Raw genomic sequence first — 20778 nt, 5'->3', positions numbered from 1 at the left:
CATTTGTAAGGAAGCAGGCAGGGTAAGCATACCATTTTGTAGCAGGTCAAAGTAAAAATCATTCAACTTGACATCAGGTCGCATACATGCATCACAGTGACTACGAACGCGTTCGATCTAATCGTTTAATGGCAGGCAGATCTCTTTTTTTGGAATATTTTGTGGCCAAGAAAAGGGCCGTTTGGTTTGTGATGATCGCTGTAAATCAGAGTTTGAAGACTCTGCTAAGTGTTCCAGTTCGGTATGGGCAAACTGAAACGTTGCTGCATATTCGAAGTAGTCTTCTACCAATATATAATGCAGCAACAGTACCCGAAACATCTTCAAATATATCCCAAAACTTGGTATTTAACTGGAGGCAAAATAGTTGATCATGAAACTAATTCAGAATTCTGGTGTTCCTTTAGGGAGCCCAAAAATCTGCTGCTTATTGTTGTTGTTGTTGTTGTTGTTTGTATTGTTGTTTATGTTGATATTAGCAGTGTTGTAACTGACCAATAAAATTCAACGAACATAACTGTTGTGTTGTTATTGTTTCAGACGTAGTGTAGATGTCCTCAGATACAGGAACGCTATAATTATTTGATCAAACGTAACTTTTTCCCGACGTACATACACTCTCTACCTACACTTATGGGTAGAGAATGTACTCTCTACCTCTGCTTATAGGAAGAGAGTGTACGTTTGGAGAGAAATGTGAAATTTACTTATCACTAAGTCCTTATCACAAGTGAAAAAAAAGGAAAACCAAAATCATAAATGAACATGTTTATAATCTTGATAGCCGTAGAGGAAAGATGCCCGATCACTGTCATTGAAGTGTGATTTTTATAAACTTTTGTAAAAAATATTGAGCTCTATTTTTTTTCACTTGATATTAAACATTTTCTTTATATTACACACATAGACTACATCATTGTTATAGCTTAGTTTTTGCCATCACCAGGACGTATAATCTTAAATCCAGCGGGTGCGTAGACATAATAATTGCTACATTCAGTGTTGTTTGCTAACTAAATGCAAATAATATGCAAAAAATGCAAATTTATGTAAGTTACCCAAATCTAGCTAAGCTAGGTTCTGCCCCCTTGGCAATTTGGTCAGGCTACGGCCCTGCTGACGGTGGCCGGTCGTACTTGTTCTTGGTTCACACACATTTCAAACTTCTTCAGCCATTTCTGTGAACAACAAGTGTCAAGCTCTCGTCCAATGTATCTTCGAGGCATGATGTTATCACCAACGTTGATAATGTGACATGGCCTACCTCGGACGTCCATGTCTGCAACCCGCCTTCCTCTCTCTCGGTCATGGTTCATCTCCATCCGTTAAGCCCATCTTCGATGCTCGCTAGTGTCGATCGTACTGCCGGTCCAGTAGTACTTCATCCGGTTCTACCATTTCTTGATATTGTCGCTGATTGACTCTAATACCAGATCTCAGTATCATATAGTCGTGCTGTTTCAGCTACTCCAGAGACTCCATCAATTTGTCGCGCTCGTAGTTAGGGGAATACGAGTTGAGGTACCAGTCGATCGTAATGCTTTCAGTAACTGATTCTGACACACCAAGATGTTGATTGCAGCTCCATGCATTTTAGATCTTTATTGCGAGACGGCAGCGTGACGTTCCACGTCTCGAGTGCTAAGTGTATCTGTCCCTAGCTTACATTCTCTACGAAGGTCTATACTCTTCTAAACTAAGTCAACTATCATCATTTTACGATGGTCATCACATGGAAATTTCCTGCCAGTTTTTTATTCTTTCTTAAGATTAAATAAGATCACACCAGGGAATATCTCGTTCTGGATTGTTCTCATCCAAATCTTTACCAATAATTAATTAAAAGTATGACGCTTTCTCCTATCATCTTTTCGTAAGACCTTGAACCGACCTTCACACGCCTTGGCCACGTGAGGGACATTTCGAGATAAATGCTTACAAGACAGGGAGATACATAAGCAAATAAAACACAATATATTGTTTCCCATAACGTTGGTTGTCAAAATAGTCTAGTTCAGAAATTCATTTATCTTTTTTGCTCGCCTTACACCGAAGAAAACAAGAAAATCATCGCAAGAAAGAAATTATTCGGGCAGCAATATTAAATTGGATCGACTGGGATGGCTAGCAAACGCATTTAAATTTTGGCCTTATGGCACGATGTCGCCATATTTACAGATACACAGTAGTGTTTATTGATACAGCAATACATTTGATACACATAAGGTCCTAGCAATAGTGCCCAGCAATGTCGGAATTTGAACGATACAACTGCTTTGGGTTAATTAATGATTTTCGTTTATAATCAGAGCTCAGAATAATCAAACACTTTTGTTGCAAGTTTTCATGATATTCTGTCTCCTATTGGCTATTCGGACGATGATGAAATTTAATTCGTTAGACTACAGCAATAAAAACGGCGCACAAGATTAGATTCGAAAAGCTTCTAGTAAAAGAACTTAATATTATGGGATTTTTTTTCTTTTTCTTTATTTTGTTTGTTTGTTTGTTTGTTTGTTTGTGATGTTTGTGCGAGTCTTTCGAGTGTTTTTGCAGACGAAAACATTCACAAAACAATAATTTAACTCTAAAAATAGTATATTTATAATTCTTTATTGCTCCATATCATGTGTCTATTTACAGATTACTTTAACATCATTTTGAAAGAATATCAAACAAGGTAAACAACCGCGTATGTTAAAGTAACTAACAGTAGATCTCTAGAGTAATTAATTCAAGTTCAGAGCTAAGCCAAAAATTGCTGTAATAATCTGTGATTGTCCTAGAAATACCCGCTTATGTATTATGGGTTTCGTTATATTGGATTTTGCTGAATCAGTTAACATTAAAGTTTGATTAAAAAGTAAAAATATATAAAGATTGTACCGTCTATTTGCTTGGCCAACAGTATTGATAGATGTACCAGTGCTGCGATATATTTTTCTTTTTCCTCGAATTATCAAATGTTGACCACTCGAATTATCGAATGACGACTCTGCAAAAAACTAAATGAAGGACACCCAAAATACATGAGCGGGTGTTTGGAGAAAAAACTTCATTGATTTATTCTTTTTTGTTCGCAGCTATAACATATTTACTTTCTGAAAATGTGTATTTACTTCTGTATAACACTACCTATAAACCTGGAAGTGCCCAATTTTTACCTTAAACATAAATATTCGTCAAATTTTTTTCTTGATTTTTCGATAGATAATGAATAAGCTCTGCATAGTAGGGAAGCGTCGCGTTACAAGAAGCAAATATCAGGTGGAAAGATAATTATTTAATACATCAATATCATTGCCACGTATTTACATTGTATTAGATCCAGGTTTCGAATGTAACTTTGTCGAAGACACCAATCACGCTTTCCATAGAAAAAAAGTTAGTTTCAATGGAGTTTGAGTGAAAGTTATGGCACACAGCCGCTTAGGTGGTAACAAAGCACAACTGATATGGGCTCAACTTTGGAAATACGTGACACAGAAAGTACAACTTTGGTTGAAATTATCTTTTGAGCTATAAACTTTATTTATTACAGCCATTAAATATTTATGTTGGTGGATTATCGTAAATTGACTTTTCTCAATATGGTAAAAATAGGCAGGTTATCCGAACTGACCTGGAAATAGGTCCATTGAGTTAAATTCATCGTGGGTCATAATTTCAATCCAAAATATATTGAAATATTGCAGCGTATAAACGATCAGACTAAGTTGTTATATTCTGATAACTTGTTTTTTTTCATAAAATGATTTCTACCGTTATTTTGGCTACAAAATCCCTCCACGAAGCAATCGAAATTGTTTATGAATTGTGTACAAGTTGTGGGAAGGCAATGAAATACTCACAAAACAGATGGGCTTTGGAGTGCAAATTGGAAACGTAAAACTGAAAACATAGCAGACATAAACTATTCTGGCGTAACGATCAAGTCACTTGGTATGTACTTCCACTTACATATTTTCCTACGTAAATATCTGATATGCGAAGAGTTACAGCAAAAAAGCACCACTCGTCACTAAAAGTTGGGGTAATCGTAACCTCACATCATAGCCTGCACTTTTGGTTGGATGCTTTCACATTCTTACATGAATGTACAAAGTCATGCAATTTCGAATTGTGTTTGAGACGTTGCTACAGCTACCACTCATACGTGAGCTGTTTATAATGTCCGATTTCCTGGTAGTGCAAACCAAATAACCCGATCGTCAAACATTTGATATTTTGATTTTGATTATACCAAGTTCACTCTTTTCAAGCATCTGTTGTCATAAGAGGTTTGTGGCATAGGCTTCACATTGTCTGATACTGGGACGATTCATTTCTACGTATTATTTCTTTTCTTACACGTGTCATATTCGATGTAATAACACGCCACATGCTCATTCCGCTATTCGCCAGAATACGTCACATGACGAGAAAATAGATACGTCTAGTCCCCACCGGATCGACAAAAGTGATGTCAGAGGGTGTTTTTTGAAAAGCTATTTCCCCAGGGAAATAGTTCTGACCTACTTTGGAAAAGTGCCAGGTCACGTGACCGTAGTGTCGTCTTCAGCTTTGCAACAATAGCGGATGACTGGAACGTGATGTGCGTCCGGGATAGGTAATGACACATTCTCTAAAACAGATTTTCCAACATTTTCCAACATTCCAACAGCGTAGGAACTTGAACAGCTCATCGACGGAAAAGATAAAAATGCAACTAAGTATGTCGTTAGGTATGCTTAGAATATTTTTTGAAAGAAAGTGGTACCACGTACAACTGAAACCGCTGTGGAAACATCGCCTAGGAAACTTGTCACAATGGATTGTTGCGGTGCAAGATATCAAAACACATTAAAAACTATATAACAATACAAAATGAGCATGTGGTGTGTTATAAAACACCTAGAGCCTGGTCTTTATTCGGGCTATAGTGCTATGTGTTGCCGGTAACACACGGCCCCTCGGGGTAATAGACGGGCGCCATAGCCCTCATGACCAGGATATAGGTGTGTACTCGTTATACACGTGCATTTGCCAGACAGTAACATGTCTACACAGATGACCACAGACTGGAAAAAGTGCATTCGAAATGTAAATTTCATTGAATCATGCCAAGCGGAGAGTGCGGAGAAAGAAATGTGAAAACAATATAGCTACCAATCCTCAGATTATGCAAAAGTCATTATGTTGATATTTTCATTTTGACTTAATTTGATTAAATCAACATAATCGGAGTTTGTCCAATAAGATTATAGAACCAACGTACCTTGTCCTTAATAATCGGAGTTTGTCCAATAAGAGTATAGAACCAACGTACCTTGTCCTTAATAATCGGAGTTTGTCCAATAAGAGTATAGAACCCACGTACTTTGTCCTTTATAATTTCCTTAAACAAGCGGAAGTCAATTTTTTATGACTTTTTCAGTTTATAAATAAGTATGTGAGGCATGCTACCAGTACATTCGGAAAGCTTTGAAGCTGATCAAAGCCTCGTTCCGTCAAAAGGCAAGGCTACTAGATTCAGGCAACTTCAGTTTAGATTTCACGCTCTTGTGTAAAATTTACTTTATGCCGATGATATCATCGGTATCCCCAGGTACTGCAACCTGATCATGTATATGTAACAAACGAATTGACAAGATTTTTCCCATTCATTTTTCTACAGTATTGCAGTTGCTTGAAATGAAGTTGGTGATTCTTCTTCTTGCCTTCCTTCTGGGCAAGGCCTACGGTTTTCCCGGTGAGTAAATACCGAAACCTGTTAAAATCCGAAAAATCTTTTTCCACGGTGCGAACTGACTTTTTAACGGTTCCGATAGTTTGATCTTTAGATGTTACATGCTGATTCACGACCTAACATATCGAATGCATTCACTACGTTTATGGTAAATAGGCTAAATGTGTATTCGCTAATGAAACATCATACAACGTCTTTTTCATAGCTATAAATGTGAATACAATTTCATCGCCATCAAGCTGGTTCACATGTTCGTTAAGCGACATATTCTACAACTTCCAATATCGATATTCTTGCTTCACAATTCTTTCAACGAAGAAAGCAGTGTCGTATGGCACACTGCCGTTAGCGATTTAAGACCATTCCGGCGTAATTTTATCGATACAAATTACAGATCTGGCTTTCACCGCCGGGTGTGTTTGTATGTTTTCACCTGCCTTCCTGCCTGTATGACTCTCTGTCTGTCTGTCAGTCTGGCTGTCTCTGTCTCTGTCTCTGTCTCTCTGTTTCTCTCTCATCCGAGCGAAACCTTGAAGTCTTGAATATCAATTTAACTCAAATGTTTTTCTCGTTGTCACAGAACGATATGTTCGTAATGCCGGATCTGGCGGCTCCTCTGAAGGTAAGTGTTTTTCTTCTTTTTAATCCGTCACAGCTGTCCCTTTTATTCTGATTCTGGCTGCATGTTAACGCAAAATGATATTACCCCTAACCCCCCCCCCCCCCATTTTCAGCGTCCGGATCCGGGATAAATATATGTGAAAGAGGCATGTGAAAACAAAGTGTTTAACAATATCCAGAAATTTGCTCACAAGAATTTCATCTGTGTATAAAAGTTTTGTTCTAAATTTTAAGTTTAAGCAAGAGAGATACTTGCTTAACAACAGTTTAAAACTTCGCCGTAACTCTTGCATCCTAGTCACTTGACATTATTATTTCAGATTTAACGCTTATAATGCTATTAATAATGTATTTTCCTATTTCACAGAGAAAAAGAAGCCCCATATTGTGTTTTTCCTGGCCGACAATGCTGGTATGTGATACGCTATGTAGTCACTTATCGGGATATACATGTAACATTCTGAAATTTAATGGTTGTATTTGATAACACGTAATATGATAAAGTCTTACGGATCGGTATCTTTAAACCCGCACAGTGAAGACATTTGTTGTTATAGATTTGGGGAAGCTGTTAAACTTTGAAATGAATATGATTGATGTTTTATACACCATGAATACGGGTGAAGAGATATCACTATTCATACCCTCATACTTATTATTAAAAACAACGTGTACGGGCAACTGTGGACGAAAACCGTTGAGATTTTCTTTGCCTGCCGTCGACTCATGCGTTCATGGATATGTCGCTAGCTTTGCGCGATTGAGTTGAACAATTTAGTATTTGGAAAAGTCATTGGTATTGGTGAGAACCTTATAGCATGCTTCACGGTTGAATGAACCTCGGCACAGTTTTTCGGACACTAATTTTTTCACACTAGATGTACAAATGTGTGTTCTGACATGGTTGGTAAACTTTAACGTACCGTAGCGGTGACATTCCTCGTGACACTCATACTGTTTATCATACATCCTGTGCCTGTATTGCCATTCTTCTATTGTTCAGACGGTACTGATATGAGCCCATATTTTAACTAGTGAAAATACGAATTATATTTTCACTGTAACCGAACTACTTACAGCGACGCGTACGCGTGACCTTCGCTGTATGCATGACCTCCGTTGGTATATGTACATATAAAACAGCTGAGCGAGTAAGACAAATGACAATCCGAAACGTCATGGATTATGATTATTGTCAAAATTCTGTTGTTTGCAGTCACTTCATGGGCACTTAGGCACAATTACAGTTGTACCAAAAACATACAAACAAACGTATTGAAAATTTGTATAATTTGCCGACGCCTGTATTCACGGCCGGTCCCGTGGCGGTGCACGGTGCAGTGTTTTCGTGTCGTCTACGCTGCTGAAGATTACACCATGGATGTATGATTACACGTAATGATATCGGTTGACAGAGCATCATGATATAATCGCTTTACGACAAGTTTCCTGTTGGTGAGCTTAAAGTATCTGGGCGGTGAATTACATCGTTTACAGTCGTAAATGAGCCACGAAAATCCAACCGCACTGAAAATACTCGCGACAGACAAGGTTGAAGGTGCACATGATATTTCAGATTTGTACCTGTCAGTGCACAGGTCATGATCGTGTCTGGTGGCACCGATGCGGTGCGGGTTTCAGATACAATGTACCATCTAGGGAAAGTCAAACTTTCGCTTAGGATGTTAAAGGAAGTTTAGTTCTATTTAGGCAAGCCAGGAACGAAAATATACGAGCTGACGACGGAAATACCTTTGAAATGTTTTATTCGTACAGCAACAAAATCACGAACGAGTTACGACACTACAGCTTACAGTGTACTCACTTCATGTTTTCACTAATCCGCTTACTGAGATGGTAAATTCGGCATATTTGACGTCTGGGAACATGTATAATTCTTCGAGATAAACTGACTGGTACGGGTATTATATCCACTGTATGTGCATTCATAGATGTCGCAGAGCTGCTTGCTCTCTGTGCTCTCAGTTGTTCATACTCGATAGAGTTTGAGCGTGGCGCGAGTATTTTGACCCGATTTTGGCGGCCTCATAACTTTCACGCAGGGATGAGGTTATGTATCAAAACACGAAAACATACCCATTTTACAAACTCCCGCCTATGTTTTACATCCACCGTCATTTTAAACTAAAAATAAATCTTCTTCCAATTGTGAAAACCTGTGTCGACATCGTAATATCTAAATTGCTTGCTTTAAAAGTGCTCCATAAACCCTCCTTTGAAGTGGAATGGCTCAATAGCGGAATAATATCAAGAAGTGATACGGTTGTCATCACTCCTTAGCAACCAACTTTTTTATAAGTACAGCCTTGAGGAAGCAAGGTCGATTTCAAGTTGATTTCGTCGCTAATTTCGGAGCCTCTGTAGGAAAACAGTCATAACCAAAGTATGCATGTATGATAAAGGGGTTATTACACGAAGTTAGGGCGATACCGCGTCGTATTCGAGTGATGTGTCCGTATTTTGACAAGTTGCGCAGCAACGAGTCAAAATACGGACACATCACGAGAATACGACGCGGTATCGCCCAAACTTCGTGTAATAACCCCTAATTATGATCAGATTATTTGTATGTATGATTGAATCGGATAGAGTGATTCGTGAAACATAAATTTGTCACTACTTTGTAATTTCATATTTATTCTAAATTACTGTCCAGGCTGGAATGACGTTGGATGGAATGACCTAACAGGTGTTATGAAAACCCCTAATATGGACGCCTTGGCAAGAAGTGGGGTTATTTTGAATCAGACATACGTACAGCCAATCTGTACTCCGTAAGTACACGTACATGTATATCATAGAATAGTTCAGTTCAGTTCAGTTCAGTTTAGATGAGTGATAAGGTATCCAGAGGATAATGAAAATCCCTTAGTTCTCAAATATTGGCAGAGCGTCGTACTGGTTTTTTAAGTCATTGACAGACTGTGCATTAACAATGTCGGCTGGCAAACTGTTCCATGTATTGACTATCCTAGATGAGAAGAAGTATTTTCGTGTATTTAGTCTGACAGTTGGTTTCAGCAGTTTATAATTGTGTGCACGTGTAGTACTTGATGACAGTTGAAGTGATATATTGCATGAGTCGTATCCATTTAAAATCTTGAAAACTTGCAACATGTCTCCCCTGGTTCTTCTCTGCTCCAGTGTAGTAAGACCAAAGTGCTGTAATCTTTCTTGATATGGTAGTTTACGTAGTTCTGGAACTAATTTTGTGGCCCAGCGTGGAACGTTCTCTAGTGTGGTAATATCCTTTTGTAACCACGGTGACTATGCTTGCACACCATGTTCCAATCTTGGTCTCACCAGTTGCTTGTACAAACGTTTAATTATGTCTGTTGATTTGTGGGTAATTGTTCCTTTAATGATGCCCAACATGTTATTTGCTATTTTTGCTGCCTGGATACACTATGATAAAGGTTTGAGGCTGGAATGCACTGTTACACCAAGATCTTTTTCCTCCTCTGTATGCTGCAGTGGTATATTGCTCATCTGGCAAACATGTGATGGATTATTCACTCCAATATGCATGGACTTACATTTCTTGACATTAAAACTCAACTGCCAATCCTTTGACCACTTTTGGAGTCTGTCCAGATTATTTTGTAATGTATCAGTGTCATTTCTATTGTAAATTGGGCGATATAGCTTTGTGTCGTCAGCAAATTTCTTGACTTGAGATATCAAACCACAGTCAATGTCGTTGATGAAAATCAGGAACAGTATGGGACCAAGTACAGACCCCTGTGGCACTCCAATTGTCACTGGTTTCCAAGTTGATGCTGCACCATTGATGACAACATGCTGTTGACGATTTGATAGCCAGGCTTGTACCCACTGAAGGACAGAACCAGTAATGCCATGGTTTTCCATTTTATTTATGAGTCTAGCATGAGGAACTTTGTCAAAGGCCTTTGCAAAATCAAGATAAATTACATCCACAGGCACTCCCTCATCTATGTACTGTGTAATTTCATCCAGGAATTCTAATAAATTTTTGAGGCATGACTTCCCATGACAAAACCCATGCTGTGAGCCCAGAATTAGATCATGACTGTCCAGATGCTGTACAATATTGTCCCTGATGATAGATTCCAGCAGTTTTCCACAAATTGTTGTTAGGCTAATTGGTCTGTAGTTACCTGGTTCTGATTTGCTGCCTTTCTTAAAAATAGGTGTAACATTCGCTTTCCTCCAGTCATCCGGTACAATGCCAGTTATCAGGGATTCAGTATAAATGAGGGATAGTGGTTTTGCTAATTGCGCTGCAGCTGTACGTAGAACTCTCGGTGATATTTTATCTGGTCCTGCGGCTTTACCTGGTGACAACTGTAAAAGTCTTTTCAAGACCATTTCTTCAGTGATGTTTATAAAGTGTAATTTGTCCTGTTCAGAACCATTGTAGAAGGAGACTGCTGTAGGCATTTGTGATGTATCTTCCACTGTGAAGACTGATACAAAAAAGTCATTTAGAGTATCAGCAATTTCTTGGTTGGAGCTTTGTTGTGTACCAGTTTTGTCAACTAGTAGCCCTATAGTGTCCTTGGTTCGTTGTTTAGAACGGGCATAAGCAAAGAAAGCTTTGGGATTGTCCTTTACATGATCTACAAGGTTCTTTTCATACTGGATCTTTGCATACTTGATTTCCTTCTTCACTTCCCTTTGTTGTCTTTTGTATTCTTCATACACTTCTTGTCTGGGTATATTTGCGCCACAGTTTCCTTTTCTTTCTGACAGATTGTAATACTTTCCTCGTCATCCAGTGTGGTTTCATGCGTTCACTGCGCTGTTTCATGGGGATACAAATATCAACTGTATTTTGGATGGTATTTCTCATGTGACACCACATCTCATTGGCTGACTTTTCACTAAGCTCCTCTTCCCAGTTAACTGATCCCAAAACAGGAAGAGATCATCAACAGCTTATCAGTTGATTCTTTCTAAACCTGGAGTCGTTGATTCTATACTCGAATTTTCAACATCACGACATTGAAAAATGGCTCTGCGAGTATTTTACCTAACTGTCGATCAAATAAATTTGGAATAGAAAATGTACCATATTAATCGTCACAGACACTCATTAATCGAGGTCAAGACTATTTTATGTAATCCTCTACGTCTGAAGCCTTCTAGTTCTGAACGTTTTTAAAGGAGCAATTAATCATTCCTAAGAGGACAATCTGTCTCGTGTGACTTTTATGCCACATTTTCTGGATAAGGCTGTTTATTTTCTTATTTTTATTTTGCAGTACAAGAGCAGCCTTCCTGACAGGTTACTATGCATTCCGAACTGGCTTAGGGGTAGGTAGTGTAAATATATGCTTAATAAACCTCTTAAAATAAATGGTGATATTAGACGAGAACTCATGCGCCACAGTTATAAGCTCAAATTTAGAAAAGAGTTGATTGATAAACGTTCATTCGTTTGTTTGTTTGTTCAATAACTTATTTATTTATTTATTTATTTATTTTTGTTTGTTTATTTGCTTTTTATTGTCCATTTTTAAAAGCATGCCGTGATTCCGCCGGCCATGCCAAGTTATTTGTCTCGAGAATTCAAAGTCTTGCCAGAATATCTCAAGGAACTCGGATATACGAACCACATTCTCGGAAAGTAAGTGAACTTTGACGGTTAATATTACTTGCTGCTAATAACGCTTTTATGCCCTTTTCTCTTTTCACTATAGTCTAATTTGTGTGAGCCTATACACTACTATATATACTACTATATATAGATTTTTCACGGAATTAAATACTGGCCTGATACAATATCTGAGGTTTTTCAGGTGTCTACTCAACATAAACCTTTGGTGATCAGTATGTACCCGTGGATGAATTGACGTGAAACCGACTCTAGAAAGTTTTTTTTCGATTCTAACATTTTTCGTCATATTGCATACACTGGTATAGAGAAGACATTAAAAGACTTGCTTAAATTCTTAAATATTTCAGATACGGTGTTTAGAGGGGTACTAGTGATCCTATCGTTTCAAAATGAATACAATAAAATGGGCATGTTTTTTTTCCAAATGCTTAATCGTGTTTTACAATACTTCACTGTAAATGATTAAATCTAACAGTGCACAGCAGGTAAATATATTCCGTATTTAAGATATGATTGAACATTTGACTTAAACTTGATTTATGAGAAAAGCGTTTTACAATCGTTTCATGCAGATGGCATCTTGGAGCCTGTCGATGGGATGTTACGCCACGATGGCGTGGATTTGACACTCACTACGGGCCTCAGGGCGGATTTTGTGATTATTACAACCATTCTGGTAAGTAAAAATGTATTGTTCCAGTCGAAATATGCTAGTTAGTTAGTAAATATTGTATTTTGACCATTTCCAGACTAAACCTAATGTGTAAGTTCCTTCCTTATACCCTTATCAGTTTCAGTCAATATACTGATTTTTCTCAAAGTTGGTACCGGAACACTGCAACCCTATGTTGCAGATTTGCACGTTAGAGTGTATGGCAATACGATCCAATATGGCCGCCAAACAGCCATTTTGTTTACGTTTCGTATGTCAATATGCTAGGCTCAGACACGGCTTGCTAATTTCATTCACAGGCGAACAGTGGTATAACCCGCTGTCATTCATGTGCACAACGATTTGTTTTGTATGTCTAGGGGACAGATATCTTTTACATCAAGTTCAAGGAAATAACAGTGTTTCATGCATATGCTGTTTGATTTCGATAGTGATATGAATTTTATGATTTCTTTCTTATCCAGTGCCATCAACGAAGCACTCAAAAACTAATTTGTTTTAAACTCGGTACAAGGACATCTCTATATTTAGCACGTGCATATAGATTGTTTATTTTGCTTTGTTACATTATTATATCCATTGCATATTACAGCCATTCAGTTACTGGTTGCTTTCAAGATGGTTGTGAGATCATAACCTCTCTGTTATGTCATGCATATACATAAATATTTTATTTCGTCATCACACCATTGAATGCAGACAAGTGTTCTGAGGTAATGCACTTCAAATTTTCTGATCAGTACAGGGTATTGTCATACCTTTAATCCAACATCATCATACCATGCGGACGAAGATTGGTTGTAAGAGATTCTGTTTCGTTTCAGTTTCCACCCATCAAGTCATCAACCAGCTATTTGGACTTTATTCAGGACCTATGGCGCTGGATTTTCGCGATAACACCGGAGCTATGTTCCACCATAAAGGAACCCACGCTAGTGTGAGTGAAAACTGTTGGATCGCTTTACAGTGTGCAATACAAAACCAAAAAGTCGATTATCAGCTTATTGTTTTTACGGAAAACACTGGGGCTACAGTACTGGATAATCGGATAATTATCAGTATTAAGCTAGGGAATGACGTCACAAATTCACTGGTATTTACAAAGCTGTAATATAATTATTTGTATGTATGAGTTGTATCACGCCAAATTCTTTCATTTTAAGCTTGAGCATCATTATGAAGGCGGTGTTGATATTTTAGTAATTTAATGAGACAGTGGCAAGGTATCAACAAGAGATATTCCTTCCTCCAATTCCCCGTACTTTCTGATTAAAACAAAACAGCGATAGTATGCTCGAAAATAAGCCTTCGCAGTCGACGATTACGCACATATCTTGAACCTTTCCTTGACGCCAAGCTGTCATAAACAACATGCTTACGACAATACACATTTACTTTCCCGCGAACAATTTACCATGACCGTTTCTCTCACAGGAACTCATCGAGAAAAGAGCCATTGACCTTATAGCCAACCATAACCCAGATGTACCCATGTTTCTGTACATGGCATTTGCCGTACCACATTCCCCCTATCAGGTGAGCAAACTTCGATATCATGCTATATTTAACATTTCTTCAAATTGCATCTCACCACCTGTCGAAATCTTACAATTACCTTCATCCTTTTGCAGTGGTCAGACCTGATGTATCACGGTCAATGATGTGCGGTGATCACTTGCTCAACCAGGGAGAGTGTTTTAATATGATACTACTCTTTCTGTAAATCGTTTAGAGTTATAATATAACGTTAAAAATAAAAGTTACCCCTGTTTATTTTCACTTCATACCACTTTTCCACGGTTGATACTAAAATTAAAAAAAATCAGAACATTAGAATTTTATATACAGAAACAAAGAAGCAAAACCATCACTAAGTAAGAGCTATGAAAATGTTGCGATTAAATTTTATGCATTTTAAAATTGACATTGAAATGACTAGGAGGGAGTGAAGCATGACGGTACTTGTTGAATCCACTCCTGACTCACCTACATTAAATCTTATTGAATGATAGTGAGCGAAACATAAAGATATACATAAAAGGTATTTGTGTTTTTTTTTCTAGGTTCCAGATCGTTACACAAATATGTACGAGCCCACACCTGTCAATAATCTCCAAAAATACCGTGGTTAGTTGAAAGGTTATGCTTGGCAGTATGTTAGCTGACACCAAGAGACACATCGCCAATGACAACATTCAAAGACACTCGACTGCTTGTCTGAATACTAGATTTACGTTTCATATCTGTTGAGATAGTTAGCCCCGAGCACAAGCAATGCATCTAAGGAATGCATGATGTCAGTACCAATAAGAATTCGTAAATCTAACAATATCACTCGTAATGTCTATTTTCTCGCACAATGCCCATCGTAAGATTTCCGATTAAGCAGAGACTGAGAAAAACAAATCCGGCACCGAGATTCATCTGTGGCTGTTCCTTTAGTTAAATGTTCAGAACCATCCTCCCTTTGGGATTGCATGGCACACTCATGGTATAGACTCATCAATCAGTTAAATTTTTCCTGGAAATTCGTTTCAGGTATGGTTACCATGATGGATCAACATATCGGAAATATCACCAATGCCTTGAAAGCTAATGATATGTATGAAGATACTGTGATTGTCTATCTCAATGATGTAAGTACAACTTGAAATTCCTTCAATGGATACTTTCACTTGCCTTAGCAGTGAAAAAACACTCCCTGAACTTGTCTGATAAAGTTTGTAAACAGGGCTAATATGACCTAGTTCAGTCTGAGCACAGTCTTGGTCGCTTTCGCACATACTCTCTGTAGTATTCACACTGGTATTCATCTGATAGTCTGACCAATGAGACGACTGTGTAGTGACTCGAAAGAAAATATATTTTGGTCTCGGACCATTTTAATTTGTTACGCCTTCCCACTAAACTTTGAAATCGTGCGCCCTCTTTTGTCGGTTTTAACGCAACTGAATCGTTTTCGTTTCCTTTTAACTTGCTTCATTAAACTTTTTCAACATTTCGCAGAACGGTGGTGTCGGGAGATTTGGTTCATCATGGCCATACCGGGGAGCATTGGCAACTCCATTCGAGGGCGGTGTGAAAGCGCCAGGGTTTGTACACAGTCCGTTGCTGGAGAAAACAGGATATGTAAACAACGAGTGAGTTGCACTTTTACATCTACGTTTCAAACTTTTCGTGAAATCGTGCAGTTTTCGTAAAGTGAACAAAGTCGCATTTTTTCGTAAATGTAAATGTAAATTTTCTTTACTCATACCTTTGTTCTTTAATACTCCAATTATTGATATTTCCAAACCCTAAAAAGAATAAATACTCTGCAGTAGAAGCATTTCAGAATTTTGAGGATCACACATATCAACTCACACGTTTCAATCCTTCCAATTCCTCCGACAGTCATAATAAAATGTAACTGTTATCTTTTTATCACCCGCTACCGTTTTATACTCCCAGGGGTTTCTTTTGTTTGTTTTTATACATTTAATTCAATTTTTAAGTTTAAAATAAAACACGAGTCAATAGAGAGGATTTTAATTGTACCTGTGAGTCAAAGAAAACTTGAAGAGGTCCTCAATATTAGTTAAGTGGGGCAAATTACGTAAGTTAATTGCTAAAATATCAGTTGATTAGAAATAACGAGAATTTCAGTTCAAAATTCTTCACAACATTTGTTTTCCAGAGAAAAACTTCACAAACTGAATCCTCAGAAATTTACATCTGAACTGTGTACCTTTTATGGTGTCGCTACAGAAACTATTGCATATCTTTTTTATCAGTGTTATAACTATAGCTTTATGGACAGATTTAACTATTGTATGGGGACATCCATTGAACCTTACTCGTGGGTCAAGTAGACTCTGTCAAATTTTGTCATATCCAAACGAAATATTTATAGTCAATGTTATTGGTTTGTAAGACGCAAGGAAGCAAACCGAACTGTAGAGGTGTTCTATCCTTTATGAAGAGAGTCATATTGAAAAAAAATTGCAACGAAAAGTACATGTTGCAAAATGGCATTTACATTTGAATAAGCGGCAACCCCTATTACACTTTTTATATTAACCTGCAAAATGTCTCTGATATGTCAACTGTATACCCTCTTTACATTTGATTAATACTTCAATTTATTTATCGTACGAAAACTGTAAATTATAATTAATGCACAGCCAACAAAACAGCTTTGCCCCAGAATAATGCAATTTATCGTCACATGACAAAACAATACTTACCATGTTTTAGATTCAATATGACAAATTGCACACAACGTGGACTCCGCCACATACATAAGGAACTGACTTCAAAGATCACAAAGCGATGAAATGTATGAAGGTGACGACCAACATGCCAGCTATGCACGGTGATTTATCACCTGATTAAAGTCACCCTGACCGTTCATGAATATTTTAACTTCGCAGGTTGATCCATATAACTGACTTTTTTGCAACGTTTTTGACTTTAGCCGGAGGAACACCTGGTAAGTCACGAAAACATTCTTATATCATGCGTAGACTATGATAGCTATAGTTTTTTGATACATATCTATTACGGTGACCGCTTTCTCAAAGAGATCAATCATAAAACATTCATGTATGAGGATTTTAATGTGTGAGAAAAAGAAATCCCGCTATGAGTAGTAAGTTGTAATTGAAGACATTGCAATTCGTTGGGTGCGATTGAAGTATCATAAGTCTTTCTAACGACCACACTTGCTCTCTCCCTCCCTCCCCCCCTCTCTCTCTCTCTCTCTCTCTCTCTCTCTCTCTCTCTCTCTCTCTCTCTCTCTCATATGCATACACACAAACATATTCATACATGTTATACATACATACATACATACATACATACATACATACATACATACATTAATTACCTACCTACCTCTACCTACCTACCTTCCTACCTACAATGTACGCTTTAGACCCCTCGATAGACGGGATGAATGTATGGGACGTCATATCGAAGAACAAGAAATCGACAAGGAACACAATGATATTGCACTTGGACACTCATCCCGTCAGCCCTTGCATCAGCATATTGTACGTATGGTACTAACTAGCGTTTTCCACATTTCAACACTATTTCATTATTATCCACCTTCGAATTGGAAAATTAAATGCACATGCTTACGTTTTGTATTTGATATCCGTCGATACGAAAAGAAAGATATTAAAGTTAACAGAGAAACATAAACTATTTTTGAATATTACATAATACCGTCAATCTGAAATATCGTCATATCCTTTACAAAAATCGAGATTGCTACGCAAATATTGAAGTGCGGCTTTGATACAAGATGCTGCGATAATGTCTACACATCATATATATGTTCACAAGCCTCAAAGAGTGTTACGTTTACAGTCCCCTTTCTCTTTTGTTGTGAAGGGACGATGGCTATAAATTGATTAAAGGATTTTATGACGCAGCCAGGAACTTGTCATCTCTTTACGACTTGATTAGAACTGGTAAGAAATTGACAAGGATAGTGATAACGATGGTGATTTATTAATGATCATGGTAATGATGATTTGATGATGACGGTGGCGGCGGCGACGATGACGACGACGATGACGATGATGATGATGATGATGATGATGATGATGATGATGATGGCGATGATGATGATGATGATGATGATGATGATGATGATGATGATGATGGTGGTGGTGGTGGTGGTGATGGTGATGATGATGATGACAGTCTTGGTGTTGGCAATACATGTCTTACATAGTGGTGATGGTATTAGATGTTGTCATATACCTATGCCTATATGGCTCCCTCCTGGCGGCGTTTACCGCAAAGTATCAGCCGTGATATTTTACGGTAATCGTCAAGGTATACACGATAAACCTCATCGGTTTCTGAACTACATTGGCAACTTGATAGTAAACACATTAAATGAACAAACTTGCTTCTGTTCTCCACTTACGAGGCGATGTTGCCGTGTAATTTCATTAAAGGTCTTTAATGTTTAGAAAAGCTCTAACAAACATACTCTTCACCATTTGTAAATGACTGGTTTACGTGACTTATCGCATCTGTTTTTGTGTTCTATAACGCTCTACAATATACAGATGATTGGATTCCACCACCAGAATTAAGTGATACCGCCGATATACCTGACGTGCCAGAAGAACCTAAAAATACCACGATGCTTTTCGATTTATCTGGTATGTATAGATAGCATTACCACAGTAGAGCAGTGTTTCCATTGTGTGTAGTGTAACCCTTCTCAGCAGATTATTTCTAACTTCGATCTAGTTCTGCATAAGATACATTATGTCGAGAACGGTCAATCCTCCAAAGTAAAATAGCTATATTGCAATTTTGACAGCTTCGCCACAGTACATGAGCTTCAAGCATTGTGAAGCCAGCATAACATACAAGTGAAACGTCGAGAAAGTATCTCACAACACAACGATATCACCAAGCTTCACATATCGCCATCACTGGCGATTTCAATGTAGGCAGCTTTTCCATTGAAAGATCAGGATGCTTTGTCTGGTACAAGTGATTGAGAGTATGATTAAAGCAAAATCGACCAACACAATAAGCGATTTCATCAAATTAGTGCAGCGTCTTTAGATTTTATCGAAGTTTTCACAGAAAAAGTCTACATGACGACTTCCATTATGGTGTACAAAATGTTTTTTGCATTAACAATAATTATAAATGATGCCGAATAAGTAATATAATACAATTGTTTATGTTGAGCTAGACATTTTCATAAATTTTATCCGTGAGTAGGGTGTCGGACACACGAACGGAGGATATGAATGAGTCCGACATCCAGCTTTGCCAGAGTGGCGGACACACTTTCAAAGGACAAGACTCGCGCATGGTTTTATGTCCTTGACGAAGACATTTTGCTCGTCATTGCTCAAGTAGGGTAGGGTAGTGGGTTATGAGTCCCTCAGTCAGCATATTGGGTTTCTTGCCTATAAGATGATGGAGTACATAAATTCTAAATTTAGAAAGCAAATGATTGCGTTATTTACTTTGAACACTTTTACGTCTATGTAAGATCTTCAACTATCGTTACCGATACACAGCAAAGTCATTTATTCACATCTTTGTTATTAAACAATGTGATAAGAAAGTGGCGTCGAACTTCTCACGCATATCGAAATCTCATCCTCTTTCAGTTGACCCTCTAGAAACCAACAACTTGGCGGAAAGTATGCCTGAGAAGGTCGCCGAACTTCTTCAGCTTGCTGAGGAAATCGCAGCCGGTGCACCAGACCCGTTCTTTCCACTCGAGATTCCCGACGTCTCGGATCCTATCGCATTTTACAACAACACTTGGACACCCGGATGGTGTTAGGAATGGTTACAGAAGGAATACCATTGGCAACTTATGTGGGATTTAAGATTTCCGCTGCAGCCTATACTCCCCTCTCACATGTTCTTCTTGCATCGCTATTTTAAGGCATTCTGAAATTACATGAAACTGATTGTCATGAAACCGGTGCTTGCAAATATTATAATTATCCTCTGCTTTTCTGAAGTTTCTTTGTCATTGTTAGACGTTCAGAATCAATATCAATAAAAGTTTGAACCTTCGTCAAATGTTTGTTGTTTTATTTGTTCCAAGTTAATTATATTAAAAGATAATGCCCCTTGAATATCTTTCATTTAGCTCATCAGAGCCACGAGCTCATCACACGACACGTGAGTATGGGGGACGAACCCTTTTTCTTTCGACATCAAATTTTGTCAACCCTTATCAAACGTAAAGGTTGAAATGACGAGCGCCGTGGGCTACAACAATATCATTTCTATAGGAATATACAAGTCACACACTTCTATCCTACTATTTCTTCTATCTCGTTATGTTGCCTCACGTCTAGTCACCACTTCACGTAACCACATCACATCACACCACATCAAATCACGTCAAGTCACATCACCTTTCACATTACACCACACGACAACACATCACATCACATCATATCGCATCACATCACATCACATCACATCACATCACATCACATCACATCACATCACATCACATCACATCACATCACATCACATCACATCACATCACATCACATCACCTTACATCACATCACATCACATCACATCAAATCACGTCACGTCACATCACCTTTCACATCACACCACACGACACAACATCGC

The 20778-nt window shown here is 38.0% G+C and overlaps 1 protein-coding gene across 1 annotated transcript; it reads left to right on the top strand.

The window, feature by feature from the left end:
- The first annotated feature begins 5454 nt into the window (after nucleotides 1-5454).
- Nucleotides 5455-20208, top strand: LOC139118259 (arylsulfatase B-like). The gene is made up of 18 exons (XM_070681534.1): nucleotides 5455-5496; nucleotides 5657-5731; nucleotides 6309-6350; nucleotides 6717-6761; nucleotides 9027-9144; nucleotides 11617-11668; nucleotides 11878-11981; nucleotides 12545-12648; nucleotides 13470-13582; nucleotides 14080-14181; nucleotides 14709-14772; nucleotides 15184-15281; nucleotides 15652-15785; nucleotides 17058-17116; nucleotides 17561-17678; nucleotides 18025-18104; nucleotides 18714-18809; nucleotides 19785-20208. Exons 2-18 carry the CDS (start codon nucleotides 5674-5676, stop codon nucleotides 19961-19963), a joined length of 1566 nt encoding a protein of 521 aa, XP_070537635.1. The 5' UTR covers nucleotides 5455-5496; nucleotides 5657-5673; the 3' UTR covers nucleotides 19964-20208.
- Nucleotides 20209-20778: the final 570 nt, after the last annotated feature.

The sequence above is a fragment of the Ptychodera flava genome, chromosome 19 (genome assembly GCF_041260155.1).
Source record: "Ptychodera flava strain L36383 chromosome 19, AS_Pfla_20210202, whole genome shotgun sequence".
Taxonomy (NCBI): domain Eukaryota; kingdom Metazoa; phylum Hemichordata; class Enteropneusta; family Ptychoderidae; genus Ptychodera; species Ptychodera flava.
The sequence above is the reverse complement of the archived record's forward strand: the minus strand, read 5'-3'. Positions and strand labels throughout refer to the sequence as shown.

Excerpts from the sequence above, each read along its gene's own strand:
- LOC139118259 (XM_070681534.1), top strand. The coding sequence starts at position 5,674 with ATGAAGTTGGTGATTCTTCTTCTTGCCTTCCTTCTGGGCAAGGCCTAC. Across the intron at positions 15,282-15,651 it reads TGATTGTCTATCTCAATGAT|AACGGTGGTGTCGGGAGATT; the intron begins GTAAGTACAACT and ends AACATTTCGCAG. Across the intron at positions 15,786-17,057 it reads ACAGGATATGTAAACAACGA|GTTGATCCATATAACTGACT; the intron begins GTGAGTTGCACT and ends TTAACTTCGCAG.